Raw genomic sequence first — 22510 nt, forward strand, 5'->3', positions numbered from 1 at the left:
AATTTCCTTTAAAGATTGCTCATTGTTTGTGTATAGAAATGCAACTGATTTTTGTGTGTTGACTTTGTATCCTGCTACTTTGCTCAGTTCATTTACCCTTAAGTTTTATGGTGGAATCTTCAGGGTTTTCTATATAAGATCATACCTGCAAACAGAGATCATTTTATTTCTTCCTTTCCAGCTTGGATGTGTTTTATTTCTTTTTCTTGCCTAAACACTCTGGCTAGAACTTACAGAACTGTGTTGAATAGAAGTGGTGAAAGCAGGCATCTTTGCCTTGTTCCTGATCTTAGAGGAATGCTCTCAGTCTTGCTCCGTTGAGTATGATGTTTGTTGTGGGTTTTTCACATAAGGCTTTTACTATCTGGAGGTAGTTTCCTTCTATTCCTAGTTTGTTGAGTGTTTTTTTATCATGCGGTGGTGTTTAATTTTGTCAGATACTTTTTCTGTATCAATTAAGATGATCATGTGGGTTTTTTTTTTTTTTTCTTCATTCTGTTGAAGAAAACTGTGATGTATATATTGAATTTTGTATGTTGAACCATTCTTGCATTCCAGGAATAAATCCCATTTGGTTATGGTATATAATCCTTTTAATATGCTGCTGAATTCAGATTGCCAGTCTTGTGTTGAGGATTTTTACATCAGTGTTCATAAAGGATATTGGTCGGTAGTTTTATTGTAGTGTCTTTATCTGTCTTTGGTATCAAGATTATGCTGGTTTCATAGAATAAGTAGGGAAGTGTTCTTTCTTCTCCAGTTTTTTGGAAAAGTTTGAGAAAGATTGGTATTAGTTCTTTAAATGTTTGGTAGAATTCACCAGTAAACCCATCAGGTCCATGGCTTTTCTTTGTTAGGAATCGGTTTTGGTTTTGTTTTGCTTTTTTGGTTGGGAGATTTTTGACTACTGATTAAATCTCCTTACTAGGAGATTTGGTCTATTCAGATTATCTGTTTCTTTGTGATTTAGTCTTGGTAGATTTTGTGTTTCAAGGAATCTGTCCATTTCATCTAGGTCATCCAACTTTTTGGCATACAGTTGTTCATAGTACTCTCTTATAATCCTTTTTTTTCTGTTGAATAGGTAGTAATGTCCCCACTTTCATTTCTGATTTAGTAATTTGAGTCTTCTTTCTTTAAAAATGTGTTGTCTAATTTCCACAATTTTGTCAGTTTTCCAGTTTTCCTTTTGTTATTGACTTCTAACATCATCCCATTGTAGTCAGAGAAGATACTTCATATGATATCTGTCTTTTAAAATCTGTGAGACTTAATTGCAGTTAACATATGTTCTCTCCTGGAAAATATGCCATGTGAACTCGAGAAGAATGTGTTTTTTATTGTTGTTGGGAGAGTGTTCTGTGTATGTCTGTTAGATCTAGTTGGTTTATTGTGTGAAGTCCTCTATTTCCTTACTTGTCTCCTGTCAGGTTATTCTGTCCATTATTGTAAGCAGAGTACGGGCATACCTTTGAGATATTGCAGGTTCAGTTCCAGACCACCACAATAAAGTGAATATCGCAATAAAGTGAGTCACATAGATTTTTTGGTTTCCCGGTGCATATAAAAGTTATGTTTAGGGCTTCCCTGGTGGCGCAGTGGTTGAGAATCTGCCTGCCAATGCAGGGGACACGGGTTCGAGCCCTGGTCTGGGAAGATCCCACATGCTGCGGAGCGGCTGGGCCCGTGAGCCACAATTACTGAGCCTGCGCGTCTGGAGCCTGTGCTCCGCAACAAGAGAGGCCGCGATAGTGAGAGGCCTGCGCACCGCGATGAAGAGTGGCCCCCGCTTGCCGCAACTGGAGAAAGCCCTCGCACAGAAACAAAGACCCAACACAGCCATAAATAAAAAATAAATAAATAAAATAAAATAAATAAATTTAAAAAAAAATAATAAATCTTTAAAAAAAAAAGTTATGTTTACACTATACTGTAGTCTGTTAAGGGTGCAATAGTATTATGTCTAAAAATATATATATACATACCTTAATTTAAAAACACTTTATTGCTAAAAAATGGTAGTTCTAATTTCAGTTTTTTACGGAAACTCCATACTGTTCTCCATAGTGGCTGTATCAATTTACATTCCCACCAGCAGTGCAGGAGGGTTCCCTTTTCTCCACCCCCTCTCCAGCATTTATTGTTTGTAGATTTTTTGATGATGGCCATTCTGATTGGGAGGTGATACCTCACTGTAGTTTTGACTTGCATTTCTCTAATAATTAGTAATGTTGAGCATCTTTTCATGTGCCTCTTGGCCATCTGTATGTGTTCTTTGGAGAAATGTCTGTTTAGGTCTTCTGCCCATTTTTTGATTGGGTTTGTTGTTTTGATATTGAGCTGCATGAGCTGTTTGTATATTTTGGAGATTAATCCTTTGTCAGTTGCTTCATTTGCAAATATTTTCTCCCATTTTGAGGGTTGTCTTTTCGTCTTGTTTATGGTTTCCTTTGCTGTGCAGAAGCTTTTAAGTTTCATTAGGTCCCATTTGTTTATTTTTGTTTTTATTTCCATTTCTCTAGGAGGTGAGTCAAAAAAGATCTTGCTGTGATTTATGTCAAAAAGTGTTTTTCCTATGTTATCCTGTAAGAGTATTATAATGTCCAGTATTACATTTAGGCCTTTAATCCATTTGCAGTTTATTTTTGTGTATGGTGTTAGGGAGTGTTCTAATTTCATTCGTTTACATGTAGCTGTCCAGTTTTCCCAGCACCACTTATTGAAGAGACTGTCTTTTCTCCACTGTATATTCTTGCCTCCTTTGGCATAGATTAGGTGACCATAGGTATGTGGGTTAATCTCTGGGCTTTCTATCCTGTACCATTGATCTATATTTCTGTTTTTGTGCCAGTATCATAGTGTCTTGATTACTGTAGCTTTGTAGTATAGTCTGAAGTCAGGGAGCCTGATTCCTCCAGCTCGGTTTTTTTCCCTCAAGACCACTTTGGCTATTCGGGGTCTTTTGTGACTCCATACAAATTTTAAGGTTTTTTGTTCTAGTTCCATAAAAAGTGCCATTGGTAATTTGATAGGGATTGCATTGAATCTGTAGATTGCTTTGGGTAATATAGTCATTTTCACAATATTGATTCTTCCAATCCAAGAACATGGTATATCTCTCCATCTGTTTGCATCATCTTTAATTTCTTTCATCAGTGTCTTATAGTTTTCTGCATACAGGTCTTTTGTCTCCCTAGGTAGGTTTATTCCTAGGTATTTTATTCTTTTTGTTGCAATGGTAAATGGGAGTGTTTCCTTAATTTCTCTTTCAGATTTTTCATCATTAGCGTATAGGAATGCAAGAGATTTCTGTGCCTTAATTTTGTATCCTGCAACTTTACCAAATTCATTGATTAGCTCTAGTAGTTTTCTGGTGGCATCTTTAGGATTCTCTGTGAATAGTATCATGTCATCTGCAAACAGTGACAGTTTTACTTCTTCTTTTCCAATTTGTATTTCTTTTTCTTCTCTGATTGCCGTGGCTAGGACTTCCAAAACTATGTTGAATAATAGTGGTGAGAGTGGACATCCTTGTCTTGTTCCTGATCTTAGAGGAAAGGCTTTCAGTTTTTCACCATTGAGAATGATGTTTGCTGTGGGTTTGTCATACATGGCCTTTATTATGTTGAGGTAGTGGCCTGTGCCCACTTTCTGGAGAGTTTTTATCATAAATGGGTGTTGAATTTTGTCAAAAGCTTTTTCTGCATCTATTGAGATGATCATATGGTTTTTATTCTTCAATTTGTTGATATGGTGTATCACATTGATTGATTTGCATATATTGAAGAATCCTTGCATCTGGGGATAAATCCCACTTGATCATGGTGTATGATCCTTTTAATGTGTTGTTGGATTCTGTTTGCTAGTATTTTGTTGAGGATTTTTGCATCTATATTGATGAGTGATATTGGTCTGTAATTTCCTTTTTTTTGTAGTATCTTTTTCTGGTTTTGGTATCAGGGTGATGGTGGCCTCATAGAATGAGTTTGGGAGTGATCCTTCCTCCACAGTTTTTTGGAAGAGTTTGAGAAGGATGGGTGTTAGCTCTTCTCTAAATGTTTGATAGAATTCACCTGTGAAGCCATCTGGTCCTGGGCTTTTGTTTGTTGGAAGATTTTTAATCACAGTTTGAATTTCATTGCTTGTGATTGGTCTGTTCATATTTTCTATTTCTTCCTGGTTCAGTCTTGGAAGGTTATACCTTTCTAAGAATTTGTCCATTTCTTCCAGGTTGTCCATTTTATTGACATATAGTTGCTTGTAGTAAGTAGTCTCTTATGATCCTTTGTACTTCTGCAGTGTCAGTTGTAATTTCTCCTTTTCTCATTTCTAATTTTACTGATTTGAATCCTCTCCTTTTTTTAAAAATATTTATTTATTTGGTTGCACCGGGTCTTAATTGCAGCTGGTGGGCTCCTTAGTTGCGGCATGTGGCCGCCTTAGTTATGGCTCACCAGCTCCATGGTTGCAGCACATGGGCTCCTTTGTTGCAGCTCATGGGCTCCTTAGTTGCAGCTAGCTGGCTCCTTAGTTGTGGCATGCAAACTCTTGGTTGCAGCATGCATGTGGGATCTAGTTCCCTGACCAAGGATCGAAGCCGGGCCCCCTGCATTGGGAACGTGGAGTCTTAACCACTGCACCACCAGGGAAGTCCCTCCCTTTTTTTCTTGATGAGTCTGGCTTAAGGTTTATCAATTTTGTTTATCTTCTCAAAGAACCAACTTTTAGTTTTATTGATCTTTGCTATTGTTTTCTTTGTTTCTGTTGCATTTATTTCTGCTCTGATCTTTATGATTTCTTTCCTTCTACTAACTCTAGGGTTTTTTTTGTTCTTCTTTCTGCAGTTGCTTTAGATGTAAGGTTAGATTGTTTGAGATTTTTCTTGTTTCTTCAGGTGAGATTGAATTGCTATAAACTTCCCTTTTAGAACTGCTTTTGCTCTGTCCCATAGGTTTTGGTTTGTTGTGTTTTCATTGTCATTTGTTTCTATGTATTCTTTTATTTCCTCTTTGATTTCTTCAGTGATCTCTTGGTTATTTAGTAGCGTATTGTTTAGCCTCCATGTGTTTGTGTGTTTTATGGTTTTTTTCCTGTAATTGATTTCTTTTTTAAAAATATTTATTTATTTATTTATTTATTTGGCTGCATCGGGTCTTAGGTGCAGCGTGCGGGCTTTTTATTGCAGTGTGTGGGCTCTCTAGTTGTGGCATGTGGGCTCTCTAGTTGTGGCGCACGGGCTCCAGAGCACGCAGGCCCGGTAGTTGTGGTGCACAGGCTCTCTAGTTGTGGTGCACTGGCTCCAGAGCACACAGGCTCTCTAATTGTGGCATGCAGGATCCAGAGCACGTGGCCTCAGTAGTTGTGACATGTGGGGTCTTTAGTTGTGGCACAGGGTCTCTAGAGCATGCGGGCTCAGTAGTTGTGGCGCACAGACTTAGTTGCCCTGCGGCATATGGGATCTTAGTTCCCTGACCAGGGATTGAACCTGCGTCCCCTGCATTGGAAGGCAGATTCTTAACTGCTGGACCACCAGGGAAGTCCTTCCTGTAATTGATTTCTAATCTCATAGTGTTGTGGTCAGAAAAGATGCTTGATACGATTTCAACTTTCTTAAATTTACCGAGGCTTGATTTGTGACCCAAGATGTGCTCTATCCTGGAAAATGTTCTGTGTGCTCTTGAGAAGAAAGTGTATTCTGCCGCTTTTGAGTGGAACGTCCTATAAATATCAATTAAGTCTATCTGGTCTACTGTGTCATTTAAAGCTGTGTTTCCTCATTTATTTTCTATCTGGATGATCTGTCCATTGGTGTATGTGGAGTGTTAAAGTCCCCCACTATTATTGTGTTACTGTGGATTTCCCCTTTTATGGTTGTTAGCATTTGCTTTACGTATTGAGGTGCTCCTATGTTGAGTGCATAACTATTTATAATTGTTATATCTTCTTCTTGGATTGATCCCTTGATCATTATGTAGTGGCCTTCCTTGTCTCTTGTAACAGTCTTTATTTTAAAGTCTATTTTATCTGATATGAGCATTGCTACTCCAGCTTTCTTTTGATTTCCATTTGCATGGAATATCTTTTTCCATCCCCTCACTTTCAGTCTGTATGTGTCCCTAGGTCTGAAGTGGTCTCTTGTAGACAGCATATATATGGGTCTTGTGTTTGTATCCATTCAACCAGTTTGTGTCTTTTGGTTGGAGCATTTAATCCATTTACATTCAAGGTAATTATCAATATGTATGTTCCTGTTACTGTTTTCTTAATTGTTTTGGGTTTGTTTTTGTGGGTCTTTTTTTCTCTTGTGTTTCCCACCTAGAGAAGTTCCTTTAGCATTTGTTGTAAAGCTGGTTTGGTGGAGCTGAATTCTCTTAGCTTTTGCTTGTCTGTAAAGCTTTTGATTTCTCTGTTGAATCTGAATGAGATCCTTGCTGGGTAGAGTAATCTTGCTTGTAGGTTTTTCCCTTTCATCACTTTAAATATCCTGCCACTCCCTTCTGGCCTGCAGAGTTTCTGCTGAAAAATCAGCTGATAACCTTATGGGGATTCCCTTGTAGGTTATTTGTTGCTTTTCCCTTGTTGCTTTTAATATTTTTTCTTTGAATTTAATTTTTGTTAGTTTGATTAATGTGTGTCTTGGCATGTTTCCCCTTGGATTTATCCTGTATGGGACTCTCTGTGCTTCCTGGACTTGATTGACTATTTTCTTTCCCATGTTAGGGGATTTTTCGACTATAATCTCTTCAAATATTTTCTCAGACCCTTTCTCTTTCTCTTCTTCTGGGACCCCTGTAATTCAAATGTTGGTGCGTTTAATGTTGTCCCAGAGGTCTCTGAGACTTTCCTTATTTCTTTTCATTTTTTTTTCTTTATTCTGCTCCTTGGCTGTTATTTCTACCATTCTTTCTTCCAGCTCACTTATTTGTTCTTCTCCTTCAGTTCTGTTATTGATTCCTTCTAGTGTATTTTTCATTTCAGTTGTTGTGTTGTTCATCACTGTTTGTTTGTTCTTTAGTTCTTCTAGGTCCTTGTTAAACATTCTTGTATTTTTTTGATCTGTGCCTCCATTCTATTTACGAGATTTTGTATCATCTTTACTATCAGTACTCTGAATTCTTTTTCAGGTAGGTTGCTGATTTCCTCTTCATTTATTTGGTCTTGTAGGTTTTTACCTTGTTTCTTCGTCTGTACCATATTTTTTTGTCATCTCATTTTTTTTGATGGGTGGGGCCGTGTGCCTGTCTTGCTGGTTGTTTGGCCTGAGGCGTCCAGCACTGGAGTTTGCAGGCAGTTGGGTGGAGCTGGGTCTTGGTGCTGAGATGAGGACCAATGGGAGAGCTCACACCCATTAATATTCCCTGTGGTCTGAGGTTCTCTGTTAGTCCAGTGGTTTGGACTCAGCACTCCCACCACAGGAGCTCAGGCCTGACCCCTGGCCTGGGAACCAAGGCCCTGGTCACACAGGGATTCCTCCCGTCCCCTTAGGTGTCCAAGGTCCCTCACCAGCGCCTGGTTGGTGCCCTAGATGTGAGGAGACATGAACTCTACGTCCTCCTACTCCACCATCTTGACTCCACACCCTGCATTTAAGTTTCTTTCATGTCTTTTTCATGGCTTGATAGATCATTTCTTTTTAGTGCTGAATAATACTACATTGTCTGGATATACCAGTCTATTTATCCATTCACCTACTGCAGGACATCTTGGTTGCTTCCAAGTTTTGGCAATTATGAATAAAGCTGCTCTAAACATCCGTGTGCAGGTTTTTCTGTGGACATAAGTTTTCAACTCATTTGGGTAAATATCAATACCAAGGAGTACTCGATCATATGGTGAGAGTATGTTAGTTTTGGAAGAGACCACCAAACTGTCTTCCAAAATGGCTGTACTGTTTTGCATTCCCACCAGCAATGAATGAGAGTTCCTGTGTCTCCATATCCTTGCTAACCTTTGGTGTTGTCAGAGTTCCAGATTTTGGCCATTCTTAGGTATGTTGTGATATGTCATTGTCTTAATTTGCATTTCCCTGATGACATATGGTATGAATCTTCTTCTCATATGCTTATTTGCCATCTGTGTATGTTGTTTGGTCAGGTATCTGTTAAGCTCTTTGGCCTATTTTTTTTAATAGTGTTGTTTGTCTTCTTTTGTTCAGTTTTAAGAGTTCTTTGTATATTTTAGATAACAGTCCTTTATCAGGTGTGTATTTTGCAAATATTTTCTCCCAGTCTGTGGCTTGTCATCTGATTCTCTTGACATTGTCTTTTGTAGGGCAGTTTTTAATTTTAATGAAGTCCAGCTTGTCAGTTATTTCCTTCATGAATTCTTTCTTTGGTATTTTATCTAAAAAAGCCATCACCATACCCAAGGTCACCTAAGTTTCCTCCCATGTTATCTCCTAGGAGTTTTATAGTTTTGCATTTTACATTTAGATCCTTCCAGGTCTCTTCTTATTCTTGCTTGTCTGCCCGTGCTCCAGCCCCCAACCAAGGGGCAGTGCAGCTGCTCCGTCGTTACCTGAGCCCTTTACTTCCATTTATTTTTTACTTTAACCAGTTCCATCGTCTGTCTGCCATAGACCCTCTTCTTAGAGCGATAGAGGTAGGGAAACAAGTAAATAAAGACTAAGAACTAATGCTCTGGGGGCTTCCCTGGTGGCGCAGTGGTTAGGAATCCGCCTGCCAATGCAGGGGACCGGGTTCGAGCCCTGGTCCAGGAAGATCCCACATGCCGTGCGCCACAACTACTGAGCTTGCACTCTAGAGCCCATGCTCTGCAATAAGAGAAGCCACTGCAGTGAGAAGCCCGCGCACCGCAATGAAGAGTAGCCCCTGCTCGCCGCAACTAGAGAAAGCCTGCGTGTAGCAACGAAGACTCAACGCAGCCAAAAATAAATAAATAAATAAAATTTTAAAAAAAGAACTAATGCTCTGATTCAAGCTTGATGTGGCTGCTTCTTGGGGTCATCTTCCTATTAATATTTTTAGCATTTGATTGAAATGACAAAAGTTCAGGCTTGCTAATTGCGATCCTTCTCTAATGATAGTATAAACTACAAGCAAACTAATAGAACCAGCTCAGCAATGTTAAGCAGGTCTTTTTAAGAGGTCTTCGTATGTGAATTTCAAATCTTCTGGACTCAGGGCAGGACTAGACCCCTCTCTAAAGAAGCTGCTAAGTGAAACATGTCTGGTTAATTTCACAGCCACTCACAGGACTGTTACTTTGGCAGTCCCTAACTTGGCGGTATTTGCATTGCTTCACTCCATTCAGTCTTTAGGTCTCTTTCCCATTTTTGACTTTCACACACATAGCTCTCTACAACAGGATGTCCCACAAAGAGACAAACTACAAAGCTGCCAAAGAGGGCTTATTTTTGCTACTCCTCTGAGCTGCATTACAAATGACTGCTGTTTGAAAAGGACCTGAATAAGCATTCTCCTTTGTAATAGGAGATGCCTTTGATGGTACCTTGGCTTTCTTAGACATTCCCAAGTTCAGAGGTTTTGATTTGCTGTTCCTGAGAAACCACTTTCCCTGACCCTTTCTTTTTTTTTCATAGCTTGAAACGGCAGCCACAAGGGTCCACGCTATCATTCCTGCCCCATGGCTGAAGGAGCATGTGTATTTTCTTTTGAAGCTTATGCTGCAGCAGTGTAGGACCCAGTATGAGCTGGGGAAGCTTTTACAGCTGTTTGTTGGAATAGAGCATCTCTTCTCTGACGGTAAGACAATACTTACAGGTAAGTTGCTGTTAAGAAGTTAGCTTACCTAATCCTGAAAATATTTTAGAAGGGCATTCAGGAAATTAAAATGCATAGGATATAAGACATTACAGTCCAGAACAGGGTGTGAAGAAGAGGTTACAGGAAACTTCAGTCATGGTTAAAGCATTTACAACAGCACAACAGGGTATAACACAAGTAGTACAACTATCTACTAATTCTAAGCAAATAGCCAAATTTCCCCTGGCTAACCTCTATACTACCCTGTCACTATTATTGTTTTCTTTGACAAGTAACCTTAACACGTCATCATTGTTCAAGGTCACAGACTTGTTTCAGGAATGCCTAATTCATTTTGAAGGTTTTAAGAGACTAATTGTGTCGATTTTTTCCAGATTCCTCCAGACATTGGCAGTCTCTAAGCTTGTTGCTGATTGAATGAAACCAGTATTGCCTTACCCTCTTTTCTACTTGTCTGATAATTTCAAGTTTTTGTTGAGTGATAATGTTCTTTTACGCTAGATTCTGGTATTTTTCACTACCAGGGATATTTTATCACATTTAAACTCACAGATGTTCAACTGGAAAGCTCACATTTGCACAGAACAGGCGCAGAATGCCTGGGCTTCATGCCCGTGTTGTAGGCTGTGGGGCTGGTGACTAGAAGGGAAGGGGGGTGTTTCCAAAATGCAGTGTATATAAGCTACTGTCAGTTACTACGTAGACCAGACAGTAGGTCCTTTTAATATAAGGTACTTTCATTGGTCTCTAGCAACTTTAATTTTCTTAAGAAATAAATTTCCTGTTCTCTTGCCAGAGTTAACCCTATCCTTAAAAAATTACAAGGATTGTCTACATTGTTAACCATTACTATAATGCTTTTATTCACGTAATTAAATTATTTCTGTTTTTATAGAATAGTTGTACGTGTATATCATGTACGTGCTTAGAGAAAAGAAAGGTTTTTTAAAAGACTTATGTTTTATATTATGCCTGCAAAGAAACCCAGTATGCTCATACTGGTGGTTATTGTGCGAGGTGTCTCACTGTCCCTGGAACTGCGTAAATCAGAGCACAGCTCAGCAGGTGGCATTGGGAGCAGGCTCCTACAGAATGTTTTTCATGCCCCTCCTTTATGGTAGGGCACACGTAGGCTCTATGCATACTATATTTGGGAGTAGGAGCAAACCCAGCCACATAAATTATTGGCAGAGAATTCCTAATGTTACTAAGGATAAGAATGTGTTTGATTTCACTTATATGTGGAATCTAAAGAACGAATGAACAAACAGAAACAAACTCATAGATACCAGGAACAAACTGTTGGTTGCCAGAGAGGAGGAGGGTGAGGGGATGGGCAAAATAAGTAAAGGGGATTAAGAGGTACAAACTCCCAGTTATAAAATAAGTAAGTCACAAGGATGTAATGTACCAGATATACATTATAGTCAATAAAATATACAATATAGTCAATAAAATTGTAATAACTTTGTATGGTGATAGTAACTAGATGTATCATGGTGATCATTTTGTAATGTTCAAAAATATCAAATCACTATGTTGTACACCTGAAACTGATATAATATTATTAAGTCACTTATATTATACTTTGATTAAAAAAAGAGAGAGAGACTTTCCTGGGGACATCAGGCAGTGCTTAGCTGGGTCTCCCTGGGTTAAGTTAGATAGGTATCTGGAGGAGCAAGTGGTGCTCCATTCTGAATACAGTGTACCACGTTAGAGCTTTGGCTGTTGACCACCTGCAGTTTCAACTGTCCTAGAAGTTCTGTGTCTTGATCCACATGATGCCTGCAGTGAATGAATGAGTGAACAATCATAAACAACAAATTTGTTCAAGGTAGAAAAATCTGGAAAAAGATGGAACTAACCTGAATGAATGGCCAAATCTTCCCAAGGTTAACTGAGTTGCTACTACATAGTAGGCCACCAACTTCTGCCTGGTATATAAAGCCAGATTTATAGATGGAGTCCATGTGCTAATCTTAATAGTTCTTACTATATAGGAGTTGCCTTTGGCTTCCTCTGCCAGCCAACCAGAGTAGAAAAATCGGTTTTTATTTTCCCTTTAACTACATTATTATGTTAAATATATTCTCCCCTCATATTTAGTTACTCTTGAAATGCCATAGCAGTATTTTACTGATTAAATGCTTATATCTGCTTCTCTTTGGCACAGGTCCAGATGTGAAGAAGCTGTGTGTCCTTAGCCAAATTTTGAAGGATACGTCCATAGCCATTAATCGTGTAATTATTACCAGCTACAGCCTTGAGAATTTTCAGCATGAATGTAGATCAATTTTGGAAAAACTGGAGACAGATGGATACTTTGCTTTGGCCAGGAGGGTAGCAGAACTAGCTGAGCTACCTGTGGACAACTTGGTTATTGAAGAGGTATCATTAGTCTTTTAAGTTATTTAAAATCTTAGCTTTTTGAACCAGCATTAAACAGAACTAAATGAGGTATGTGATTTACCAGTGATGATACTTTTTCGCTTTCGACACAGACATTACTTTCAGAAATGAATGAGCCTAGAATGCCCATTTTTGACGAATGTTTCCTTTAATATAAGGTTAGCTTACAGGACATGCTACAATTATTTTACTTTGAATAGAATTAAATATAAGGTGGCTTCCTCTTGAACCTCATTCAATTAGATCAATTTAGAGTTGTTTTTCATACCTTAACTTTCCAGATAAAATATCCAGGAGCATCTGTAGCCAAGTCCCATGTTCTCTAACTTGATTTGGGTTTTAACAAGTATGGTATACCGAGGGAGCATTAGCATTTATGATATTTTTTTATCCAGGAAAGGCTAAAAATTGCTGTGTTCAATTTCACAGATAACACAGGAAATGCAGACCTTAAAACACATTGACCAGTGGTCCCTGAAACAAGCAAGAATTGACTTCTGGAAAAAATGTCATGAGAATTTTAAGAAAAATTCCATTTCAAGCAAAGCAGCTTCTTCCTTTTTCTCAGCCCAGGCTCTTACGGCATGTGAGTGCCCAGCTGAAGAGGGACCAAGCAGCACTGAGGAGCGCCATCTGCTGCTCACTCTGGCAGGACACTGGCTTGCCCAGGAGGACCTGGTGCCTTTGGAGGAGCTGGAGGAGCTAGAGAAGCAGATCTGGCTCTGCCGCATCACCCAGCACACCCTCAGGGGAAACCAGGAGGAAATAGACCCCAGATGTTCTCAACAGATTTCAACTACTGGTGAACTTTCCTTTGAAAGCTTAGCCAATGAGTTTTCATTCTCTAAGTTGGCTGCTCTGAACACATCAAAATACTTAGAATTTAATGGCCTTCCATCCAAAGACACTTGTGAGAACAAACTGAATTGGAAGGAGCAGGAGTCCCTAAACTTTTTGATTGGGCGCCTATTGGATGATGGCTGTGTGCATGAAGCAAGTAGAGTATGCCGATATTTTCATTTCTATAACCAAGATGTTGCCTTGGTGTTGCATTGCAGAGCACTAGCTTCAGGGGAAGCTAGTGTAGATGACCTGCACCCAGAGATCCATGCTCTCTTACAAAGTGCTGAGCTGCTTGAGGAAGAAGAAGAACCTGGCGTTCCTCTAAGGAAAGTCCAAAGCAGTAAGTGAAGGAGATCAAATTGCCCTGAGTCCTGTGAGGTGCTGTTGGCATTCTCTCCAGGAAGAAAGGGTCCCTTTTGGTGTACCAGTTACACTAAGTTAAGGGTAATTCATAAACTAGGTAATTAACTAGTCAATGAAGTAGAAACACCTATGTCTTTTTTTTTTTTTTAAACCTAGAGCTCTAGTTTATCGCACTTATTTATTTATTTATTCATTCATTCATTTATTTATTTATTTATTTATTTATTTATTTATTTGGCTGCGTTGGGTCTTAGTTGTGGCACGTGGGATCTTCGTTGCAGCATGCGAGATCTTTAATTGTGGCATGTGGGATCTTTAGTTGCAGCATGTGGGATCTTTTAGATGTGGTATGCAGAACCGTTAGTTGTGGCATGCGAACTCTTAGTTGTAGCATGTGGGATCTAGTTCCCTGACCAGGGATCGAACCCGGGCCCTCTGCATTGGGAGCGTGGAGTCTTAGCCACTGGACCACCAGGGAAGTCCCATCTAGGTCTTTTAACTAGCTAAGTAGCAAAGTTAGAGGGAATCTCTCTGACTTGTGGCTAGTTCACTGAAATTTATCCTATGTACATAATCATGTTTCCAATTGTACATGATCACATATAGAAATATGATTGATTTTTTAGGTTAACCTTTAATCCTGTGATCTTGCTGAACTCACTTATCCTAGGAGTTTTCTTATAGATTCCTTGGGATTTTCTATGGAGATAATCATATCTGTGAATAGAGGCAGTTCTGTTTCCTCCTTTCCAATCTATTTGCCTTATTTATTTTTCTTGCTTTACTGCTCTAGCAAGGACTTCCGGCATGATGTTGGATAGGGGTGGTGAGAGCGGACATCCTTGCCTTGTTACTGATCTTAGGGAGGAAGCATTCAGTCTTTCATCATTAAGTGTGATATTAGCTGTAGGTTTTTTGAAGATACCCTTTGTCATGTTGAGGAAGTTCCCTATTTGCTGAGAGTTTTTATCATGGATCAATGTTGAATTTTTTCCTGTTTTTTTCTGCATCCATTGATATGATCGTGTTTTGTTTTTTTTTTCTTGTTTAGACTAGTAATACAGTAGATTACATTAATTGATCTTTTAATATACTGAACCAGCTTTTGTATTCCCAGGAAAAACCTGACTTGGTTATGGTGCATTATTCTTTTTGATATATTACTGGAATCAACTTGCTATTTTGTTGAGAATTCTTACATTTATGTTCATGAAGAATATTGATCTGTACTTTTTTTTTTAATACCGTCTTTGGTTTTTGCATCAGGGTAATGCTAGTTTAATGCGTTTCTGGAAAACATTACCTGGAATTGGTGTTATTTCTTCTTTAAATGTTCAGTAGAATTTACCAGTAAAACCATCTAAACCTGGAGATTCTTGTTTTGGAAGATTTTTTTTTTAATTTATTTTATTTATTTACTTTTGGCTGTGTTGGGTCTTCGTTGCTGCACGCGGGCTTTCTCTAGTTGGGGTGTGTGGGGTCTACTCTTCATTGCAGTGTGCAGGCTTCTCATTGTGGTGGCTTCTCTTGTTGCGGAGCACGGGCTCTAGGTGCACAGGCTTCAGTAGTTGTGGCATGCGGGCTCTAGAGCGCAGGCTCAGTAGTTGTGGCACACCGGCTTAGTTGCTCCGCGGCATGTGGGATCTTCCCAGACCAGGGCTCGAACCCGTGTCCCCTGCATTGGCAGGCGGATTCTTAACCACTGCGGCACCAGGGAAGCCCTGGAAGATTTTTAACTACAAACTTATTTCATAGTTATATGACTAATCAGGTTATCTTTTTCATCTCAGGTGAGTTTTGGTAGTTTGCAGTTTTTGAGGAAACCTTTTCTTGCCTTTGGGTTATTTGCACATTTTTTAGTCATCCATTTTAATTTGTGATTTTTTTTTTTTAATTATTAGCACCTTTAATTATTTATTTATTTATTTTTTTGGCTGTGTTGGGTCTTCGTTTCTGTGCGAGGGCTTCCTCTAGTTGCGGCAAGCGGGGGCCACTCTTCATCGCGGTGCGCGGGCCTCTCACTATCGTGGCCTCTCTTGTTGCGGAGCACAGGCTCCAGATGCGCAGGCTCAGTATTTGTGGCTCACGGGCCTAGCTGCTCCGTGGCATGCGGGATCCTCCCAGACCAGGGCTCGAACCCATGTCCCCTGCATTAGCAGGCAGATTCTCAACCACTGCGCCACCAGGGAAGCCCTAATTTGTGATTTTGACTGTATAGCTTTGCATAGCTTTTTTAATTGGTTGCTTTATGGGTTACATTATACATTTGTAACTTTTCACAGTCTACTTAAAATTATATTTTAAGGGTAGAAACCTTACCATCATGTAGGTTACTTTACTTCTCTCCCTTTATGTCTTAGTTGCCTTATTATATTACACCTACATACACTGAAAATCTCATCAAACAATGCTAATTTTTTGTTTTCAACCAGAAAATATATTTTAACAAACTCAAGAGGAGAGTAGTTTATTATATTTACTCAGATATTTACAATTTTTGTTGCTCTTCCTTCATTCCTGATGTTCCAAGTTTACTTCTAGTTTCTTTTTCCTTCTGTGTGAAGGACTTCCTTTAGTAATTCTTTCAGAGTTGTCTGCTGGAAACAGATTCTCTTAGTTTTACTTCATCTGAGAATGTCTCTATTGCACCTTCGTTCCTGAAGGATGATTTTTGCTGGATATAGAACATTTATTATTTTCTTTCCACACTTAAAAATATTCTGACACTTCCTTTTGACTTCCATGGTATTTGATGAATAATCTGCAGTCATTCGAATCATTGTTCCCCTGTAGATAATGCATTTTTCTCTTGTTGCTTTCAAGATTTTTTCCTGTCTTTTGTCTTCAGCAGTTTGGTTATAGCATGACTGGACATGTATTTTGGGGGGCTTATGCTATTTGGGGTTCACTGAGTTTCTTAAATATGTAGCTTTATCAAATTTAGGTAGTTTTCAGACATCATTTTTTTCAAATATTTTTCCAGCACCATACTCTTACTCCTCTCCTTATGGGACTCCAATGACTCCAATGAAACAAAAACAAAAGTTATTGTTTCACAAGTGCCTGAAGCTTTGTTCAGTCTTTTTCAATCTTTCTCTGTTGTTCAGATTGGATAATTTCTATTTATCTATCTTCAGTTTCACTGACTCTTTCCTCTGGCATTTCCATTCTGCTATCAAGATTTTTTTTTTTAATTTCTGTGATTTTTAAATTTCAGTTCTAAAACTTCCATTTTATTCTTCTTTATACCTTTAATTTCTTTGCTAAGACTTTCTGTTTTTCTGTTTATCTTAAGAGCGTTCATAATTGCTTGTTGGAACATTTGTAATAGCTGCTTTAAAGTCTGTTTCAGATAATTTCAACATTTATGTCATTTTAGTGCTGGGTTTCATCGTTTGTCTTTCCTTTGTCTTATATGAGTTGAGATCTTCCTGTATTTTTGTATGCTGAATAACTTCATGTTGTATCTTGGACATTTCGAATAGTGTGTTATGGGATGCTGTGTCTTGTTTAAATCCTATGAAGAATGTTGATATTTTTTTAGCAGTCAATTGTTCAGACTATGTTCAGACTACACGTTCCAATGTACTTTCTGTGGGCTGTGGTTCTAACATCAGTTCAGTTTTCAAATTCTTTGTGGTGCTCTTCACATCCATCCTGTATGTGCCATCCTGTGGTCAGTCCGCAACCTGCGTAGTGGTCTATCTGTTGACTTAGTTCTCAAAGTCTTTGATATGTTGGTCGGGATCAGATCCATACATGCAAAGCCCAGGAATGAGCCCTAATGTTTATAAACAACTTTATTGTGTTGCTTTCCTGAATCTGTCTTCCAAGTACTTTCTGGTTACCCGAGGCTTTCCTTTTCAGTATTCTGGCCAAAGCTGGAGGTTTAGTTACCCCATCCTGTCATGTACTTTCCTGACTGCCCGCATCTAGGGCCAGCTGACAGGAGGATAATACAAAAAGGAACAGGGATTCAGTCTGCCCCCTTAGGACCAGAGCACTTCTGATCCAAAAAGAAGGTCCCTCTCTGAGTTTTGGCTCTTGCCAGCTGCTGCTGCAGCCCCTCCCACCACAGCTGAGTGGTTGCTTAGGAGCTAGGACCAGAGAGAACGGGCTGTGGGAGTTCCCTTTCCGCTCCTTGAGCCTGCTCTGGAGGACGTCTCCTGGAGCCCACTCTCTTTGTGAGCTGTAGTGCTTGGCTCTGGGTTTCGGGCAGCGTTGCATTCACTCTGGAGATTCCTAGAGGGGAGAAAATGGTAATGCAGGTTATCTTCGATCCATCTGCTGCTATTTGCTCTTCAGAGTCCTCATATAGCACTGCATGCGCTGTGTCCAGCTTTTATATTGAGGTCAGTGGGAGAGACCTAGAACTGAAAACTCTAATGAAGGATTTTAAGCAGGGGAATAACATGGTCTGAGTTGCCTTTTATATTTTTGTGTTTAAAGCATATTTTTAAAAGAGTAATGTCTTAAAAGCAAAAGTATTACATGCTTAATGTAATAAATCACACAATACAGAAGTGCATAAAGTAAAAAGTGAGTTATTTATCCGTTGAACACCACGCCCACCAAATTCCCCAGAATAACATCTTTTACTTGCTTGGCGTGCATTATTTTCTACGTGTGGGCTCGCACATGTGTGCGGGTGTGCGCACACACACACACACACAAATATTTATTTTCAACAAAAATACGGTTATATTGTTCTGCAACATTTTTCCCTCTCAGTACAGATAGATTGACCTCATTCTTTTAATAACTGCAGGGTATTCTACTATATGAATGTACTATTTTTTTTTTTAATTGGAGTATGGTTGCTTTACAATATTGTGTTAGCTGATTCACTTTTCTGTACAGTATAAACTATATGTATACATATATCCCCTCTTTTTTGGATTTCCTTCTCAGTTAGGTCATGTACTATGATTTTTTTAACAATGATTTACTGAGACACGTTTAAAATTTTTCCATTTTGTTTTTGCTATTAGAAACAGTGTTATATAAATATTCTTTTCTACTTTTTTCCACTAAGAGAAACCCTTTCTCAAATTAAGAAAGTTTTATTTTAGGCTAAGAGCTTTTTTTAAAAAATCAGGAATGGATTCTGATTTTACCGTGCCTTTAAGGTATCTGTCAGATGATCCTTGATTTTTGTGATTTGCATTTTAGAATGTGAAGAATGCTGAGTGTTTGGAAGATTGAGTTGGGGAAGAAGGGAGGCTGGCGGCAGGAGACAGTAACACCTCTAGATGCAGGGTGATAAAGGCTGGAACTAAGGTGGTGACTGGAGAGATGTTTTGGAGATACAGTCAGGTAGACCTGGTGATTATTTGACATAAGGGGAAATTGGGAGGCAGTGTATGTGGAGGAGAGTCTGGCAGGCATCTTTGGTGATGATCTCTAGAGTGTTCATTAGGTGGCTTTGAGTCTTTGAAGTATCCTGGGCTGGGGATTTCCTAGAAGAAGGCAATGAAAGAAGTTTAAGTGGGGTGTGAGCCCTGTTAGAAGTGGTCCCAGACCCAGGGGGAGTCAACAGGGTGCAGTGAAGGAAGCTGTGAGCAGAGAGGTAGAGTCATAGGGGGCTGAGGAGAGACCTTAAAAGCCCCTTAAAGCCCCCCTCAGACCTGTATTTGCTTCCAGCTTCAAGTTTGGATAGTCAGTCATTTGTGATGCTGCCCCCCAGTGATGAAGTGGTGACTACTCTGGAAACTCTGACAAGCAAATGCCTCCATGGGAAGAATTATTGCCGGCAGGTCCTCTGTCTCTATGCACTTGCCAAGGTACGTGCCAAAGGGCTGGGTCTCCACAGGAGCTCCCTCTGAGAGGGAGGGAAGGGAGAAGGTGAAGGTGGATTTTGGACATTGCCCTCAGTCAGCCCTTCAGATTATAATCATGACCTGGGAGTAGAGCTCTTGTCAGGACGTTGGCCCCTATAAATCCATCCCTGGGGAATAGTGGTGAGCTTTCCATATGGGAAAGAGCCCAAAATAAGTTTTAAAATAAAATTAAATGGAATGTAATGACTATAAAACAGGAGCCAGAGCAGCCAGGAATTGTTCTGGCTTTGTGCTGATTGAGGGAGAAAAAGAGTAGATTCTAAGTGCAATGGAAGAGCACGAGAGAAAGCAAGCCGAGCACTAAAAGCCCTTCCTTGGACAACAAGGCTCAGAGACTTCTTTGGAAATTGAGGGTTCCTGCTGCCATGGGAACAGTAAAGAAGGGGCTCTGCCTTTTCTTCAACTTCCTTAGGTTTCATAACATTTGAAAAGCTCAGTGTTCAGTGAGAGATCAGTCACCTGATGTTTTCTGAAGACAAGCCTTTCTCTTGCTTGGATTCACCTCACTGGCAAAGCAGTAGAAAGGGCTAGAAAACAGTGTTGGCTTCTTCTAAGGTTCCTGCTCAGGATGAGGGATCTTTAAGCTCAGAAAACCATGGCGTCTGTCCACATCAGATTTCAGGAAAGGCTGTCTTCTGCTAGCTTTTTCCTGGTTCCTAATGATGGCTTGGATTGGCTCTGCCTTCCTCTCAGGAGTTGGGCTGTCCCTACACAGATGTCGCTGCCCAGGATGGTGAGGCCATTCTCCGGGTAATCTTGGCCTCTCAGCAGCCTGACCGATGCAAGCGAGCTCAAGCCTTCATCAGCACCCAGGGCCTCGAGCCAGACACAGTGGCTGAACTTGTGGCTGAAGAGGTGACCCGGGAGCTGCTGACCCCATCAGAGGGAACAGGTGCCCTACCTTTCAGGCCTCCCCAGCCTTTCAGACCACATTCTCAAGTTCCCAGCATTAAGGATTTGATGTTATGCTCATATATATCTTGTATGCTGTCCTTTCAAGTTGCCAGGTTGCACTTGTAAGAGGAGAACACATTGCATTTATTTTGTTGTTATTGCTTTTTGTTTATTGTTTTATGATTATATTTAGAGTAACTGTGCCTTTCTCTGAGCTAATGAGCTCCTGCTGTCCTGTAAGATGGCATCTCACCTGAGATATTTGACCCCAGCAAGAGGAGAGCTGCCCCGGAGCGTCTTCATCATTACCTCCTGGTGCCCAGGCCTGGGCAGGGTGGGCCTCCTGCCCTGGGGCTCTTGTCTTCCTTTCATCTCTCTCAAGGTAAAACTAGCACCTTTCTCCACATCTTTCTGTATAGGACATAAGCAGACGTTCACCCCAACAGAGGAAAGCCAGACGTTTCTTCAGCTGACCGCTCTGTGTCAAGACCGCACCTTGGTAGGCATGAAGTTGTTGGATAAGATTTCCTCCGTTCCCCATGGGGAATTGTCTTGCAGTAAGTTCTTGGCCACTTTCTTACATGTTTTGGGCCCAAGCAGGTCTCTAAGAAGTCTTCTGAGGTTAAGTCTTTTCAAAACTCAATTTGGATCCTTGTTCCTTCTCTGGATCCCTACTCCTCCAGGATTGTTTATAAGTTCTTAGTAGAAAGCCATAAGTTCATTGAAGAAAAGCTAGAAAATATGTATGGCAAAGCAACCCCAAATTTAAAATCACACAAAAAGGTAACCTTTTAACATTTGGCATATTTAGCTTATTTTATTCTTACATTACCCTGAAAAATGGCTATTATTGTCCCCATTTTAGAAGAAGGAAACTGAAGCTTTAGAAAAGTTGATTAATTTATAACTATTAAGTGGCAGAGCTGGCATTTGAACCCTGTCTGTGTGATTTCAAAGCCTGCTCACTTTTCACAGTGTTGCTGTATGCATTCAGTAGTATGTGTCCCTCTCATCTTTTTCTATGCAAGTCCATAGGTTTTTATTTTTCAAAAATAGCATTATACTGTGTATACTGTTTATAATTACCACTATGCTGTCATTAATATCTTTCCATGACACTATTCTATATAATTTTTTATAATTTTTAGTCATTACATAATATTTCTCTTGTATGTAATTAAAAAATGTATACCCTATTGTAGGACCTATAGATTGCTTCCAATTTTCCGCTGTTTTAAGCATTGTGATAGACATGCTTATAGGCAAATCTGTGTGCACATCCACGGTTATTTCCCTAAGACAAATTCCTGATTCAGGAGTATGCCCATTTTTAAGGTTTTATATATATATTGCCAAATTTACTTCAGGAAAAAAAATTCACTTCTCACTCCCTCTTAAGCAGTGTGTGAGAGTATCATTTCCTGGAGCCCATTATACTCTGCAAATTTGACGTGAAAAAGGCATTTTACTGATGTTTAGTGAACACGTGAGATTTTAAGAGGTTGAATAGGTTTATTTTTAAAACAGCCTTCTGGGAATTCCCTGGCGGTCCAGTGGTTAGGACTCGGCAATTTCACTGCTGTGTGCCCGGGTTCGATCCCTGGTCAGGGAACTAAGATCCCACAAACCGTGCAGCGCGGCCAAAACATAAATAAATAAAACAGCCTTCTGTATCTCTTCTCAGTCCAGTTCAGCAACATCTACTGAGTACTGACTGTGTACCAGGCACTCTAAAATCAGGGGTATGGTGAACAAGTTAAGCAGCAGTCCTGGAGCTCACAGACTAGGGGTGTAATTCACAGTAAGCATACTGATGGGGCCAACAAAGGTTTTGGGAGGAAATGTGCAAACCAAGACCAGAAGCATTAGTAGCCAGTAGGTTTGGGGAGGGCCCCACAGGTGCAGAGGCCCAGAGGGCACAGCATGTATTAAGGCTGAGAACCCCTCTTCTGTCTTCCAGCATTCCAGATATTTTTCCCAGTTTGCCTTTTAATTGTGCTCATAGTGATTGTGTATAGTAGTTTTAAATTTGTGTGTGTCACATCTCAATCTAGAAAGCCTATAGAAGTGCAGAGCATCAAATAGCACTTGATTAGGTCCTAAGACTCTCCACTCAGCTACAGAGAATGCCCTCGGACTTGTATTGGAAGGTACTCCATCAGTTTGTCTGCAGAAAGTTTCTCCATCTTTAGAAAGCTAGCGTTTTTTGTTCTCGTTTTTTGAGCCTTTTGGAAATGCTGTCTCTATATGCAGACTGTCTTTGAGGAGCGAGTTAATCCCTGTGCTGTCACTGAGAGAAGAACTGACTTCATCTGGGGGCCATCCCAGAGCTAGAACTGGTGAGGTCAGGGATCTCAGAGGACTGGTGAGAGAGCCTTCTCCAGACAGGCCCAGCTGTCCCAGGCCCCTTGA

At 39.9% G+C, this 22510-nt stretch overlaps 1 protein-coding gene across 2 annotated transcripts in view; it reads left to right on the forward strand.

The window, feature by feature from the left end:
* SPG11 (SPG11 vesicle trafficking associated, spatacsin) overlaps window positions 1-22510 on the forward strand; it is a 93169-nt gene that overhangs the window by 64248 nt on the left and 6411 nt on the right. Inside the window, exons 28-33 of one of the 2 annotated variants that reach the window (XR_005018904.1) lie at window positions 9563-9725; window positions 11923-12137; window positions 12588-13341; window positions 19008-19147; window positions 19898-20096; window positions 20518-20597. Coding sequence is in view for 1 of the 2 variants with exons in the window: in XM_036844768.1 (XP_036700663.1) it covers window positions 9563-9725; window positions 11923-12137; window positions 12588-13341; window positions 19008-19147; window positions 19898-20096; window positions 20518-20655 (1609 nt within the window). In the remaining variant the exon portion in view is untranslated. Of the gene's footprint in view, window positions 1-9562; window positions 9726-11922; window positions 12138-12587; window positions 13342-19007; window positions 19148-19897; window positions 20097-20517; window positions 20656-22510 lie in introns of both variants that reach the window. The other variant, XM_036844768.1, reaches the window with a different exon arrangement.

Source organism: Balaenoptera musculus, chromosome 2, assembly GCF_009873245.2.
Source record: "Balaenoptera musculus isolate JJ_BM4_2016_0621 chromosome 2, mBalMus1.pri.v3, whole genome shotgun sequence".
NCBI classification, from domain to species: domain Eukaryota; kingdom Metazoa; phylum Chordata; class Mammalia; order Artiodactyla; family Balaenopteridae; genus Balaenoptera; species Balaenoptera musculus.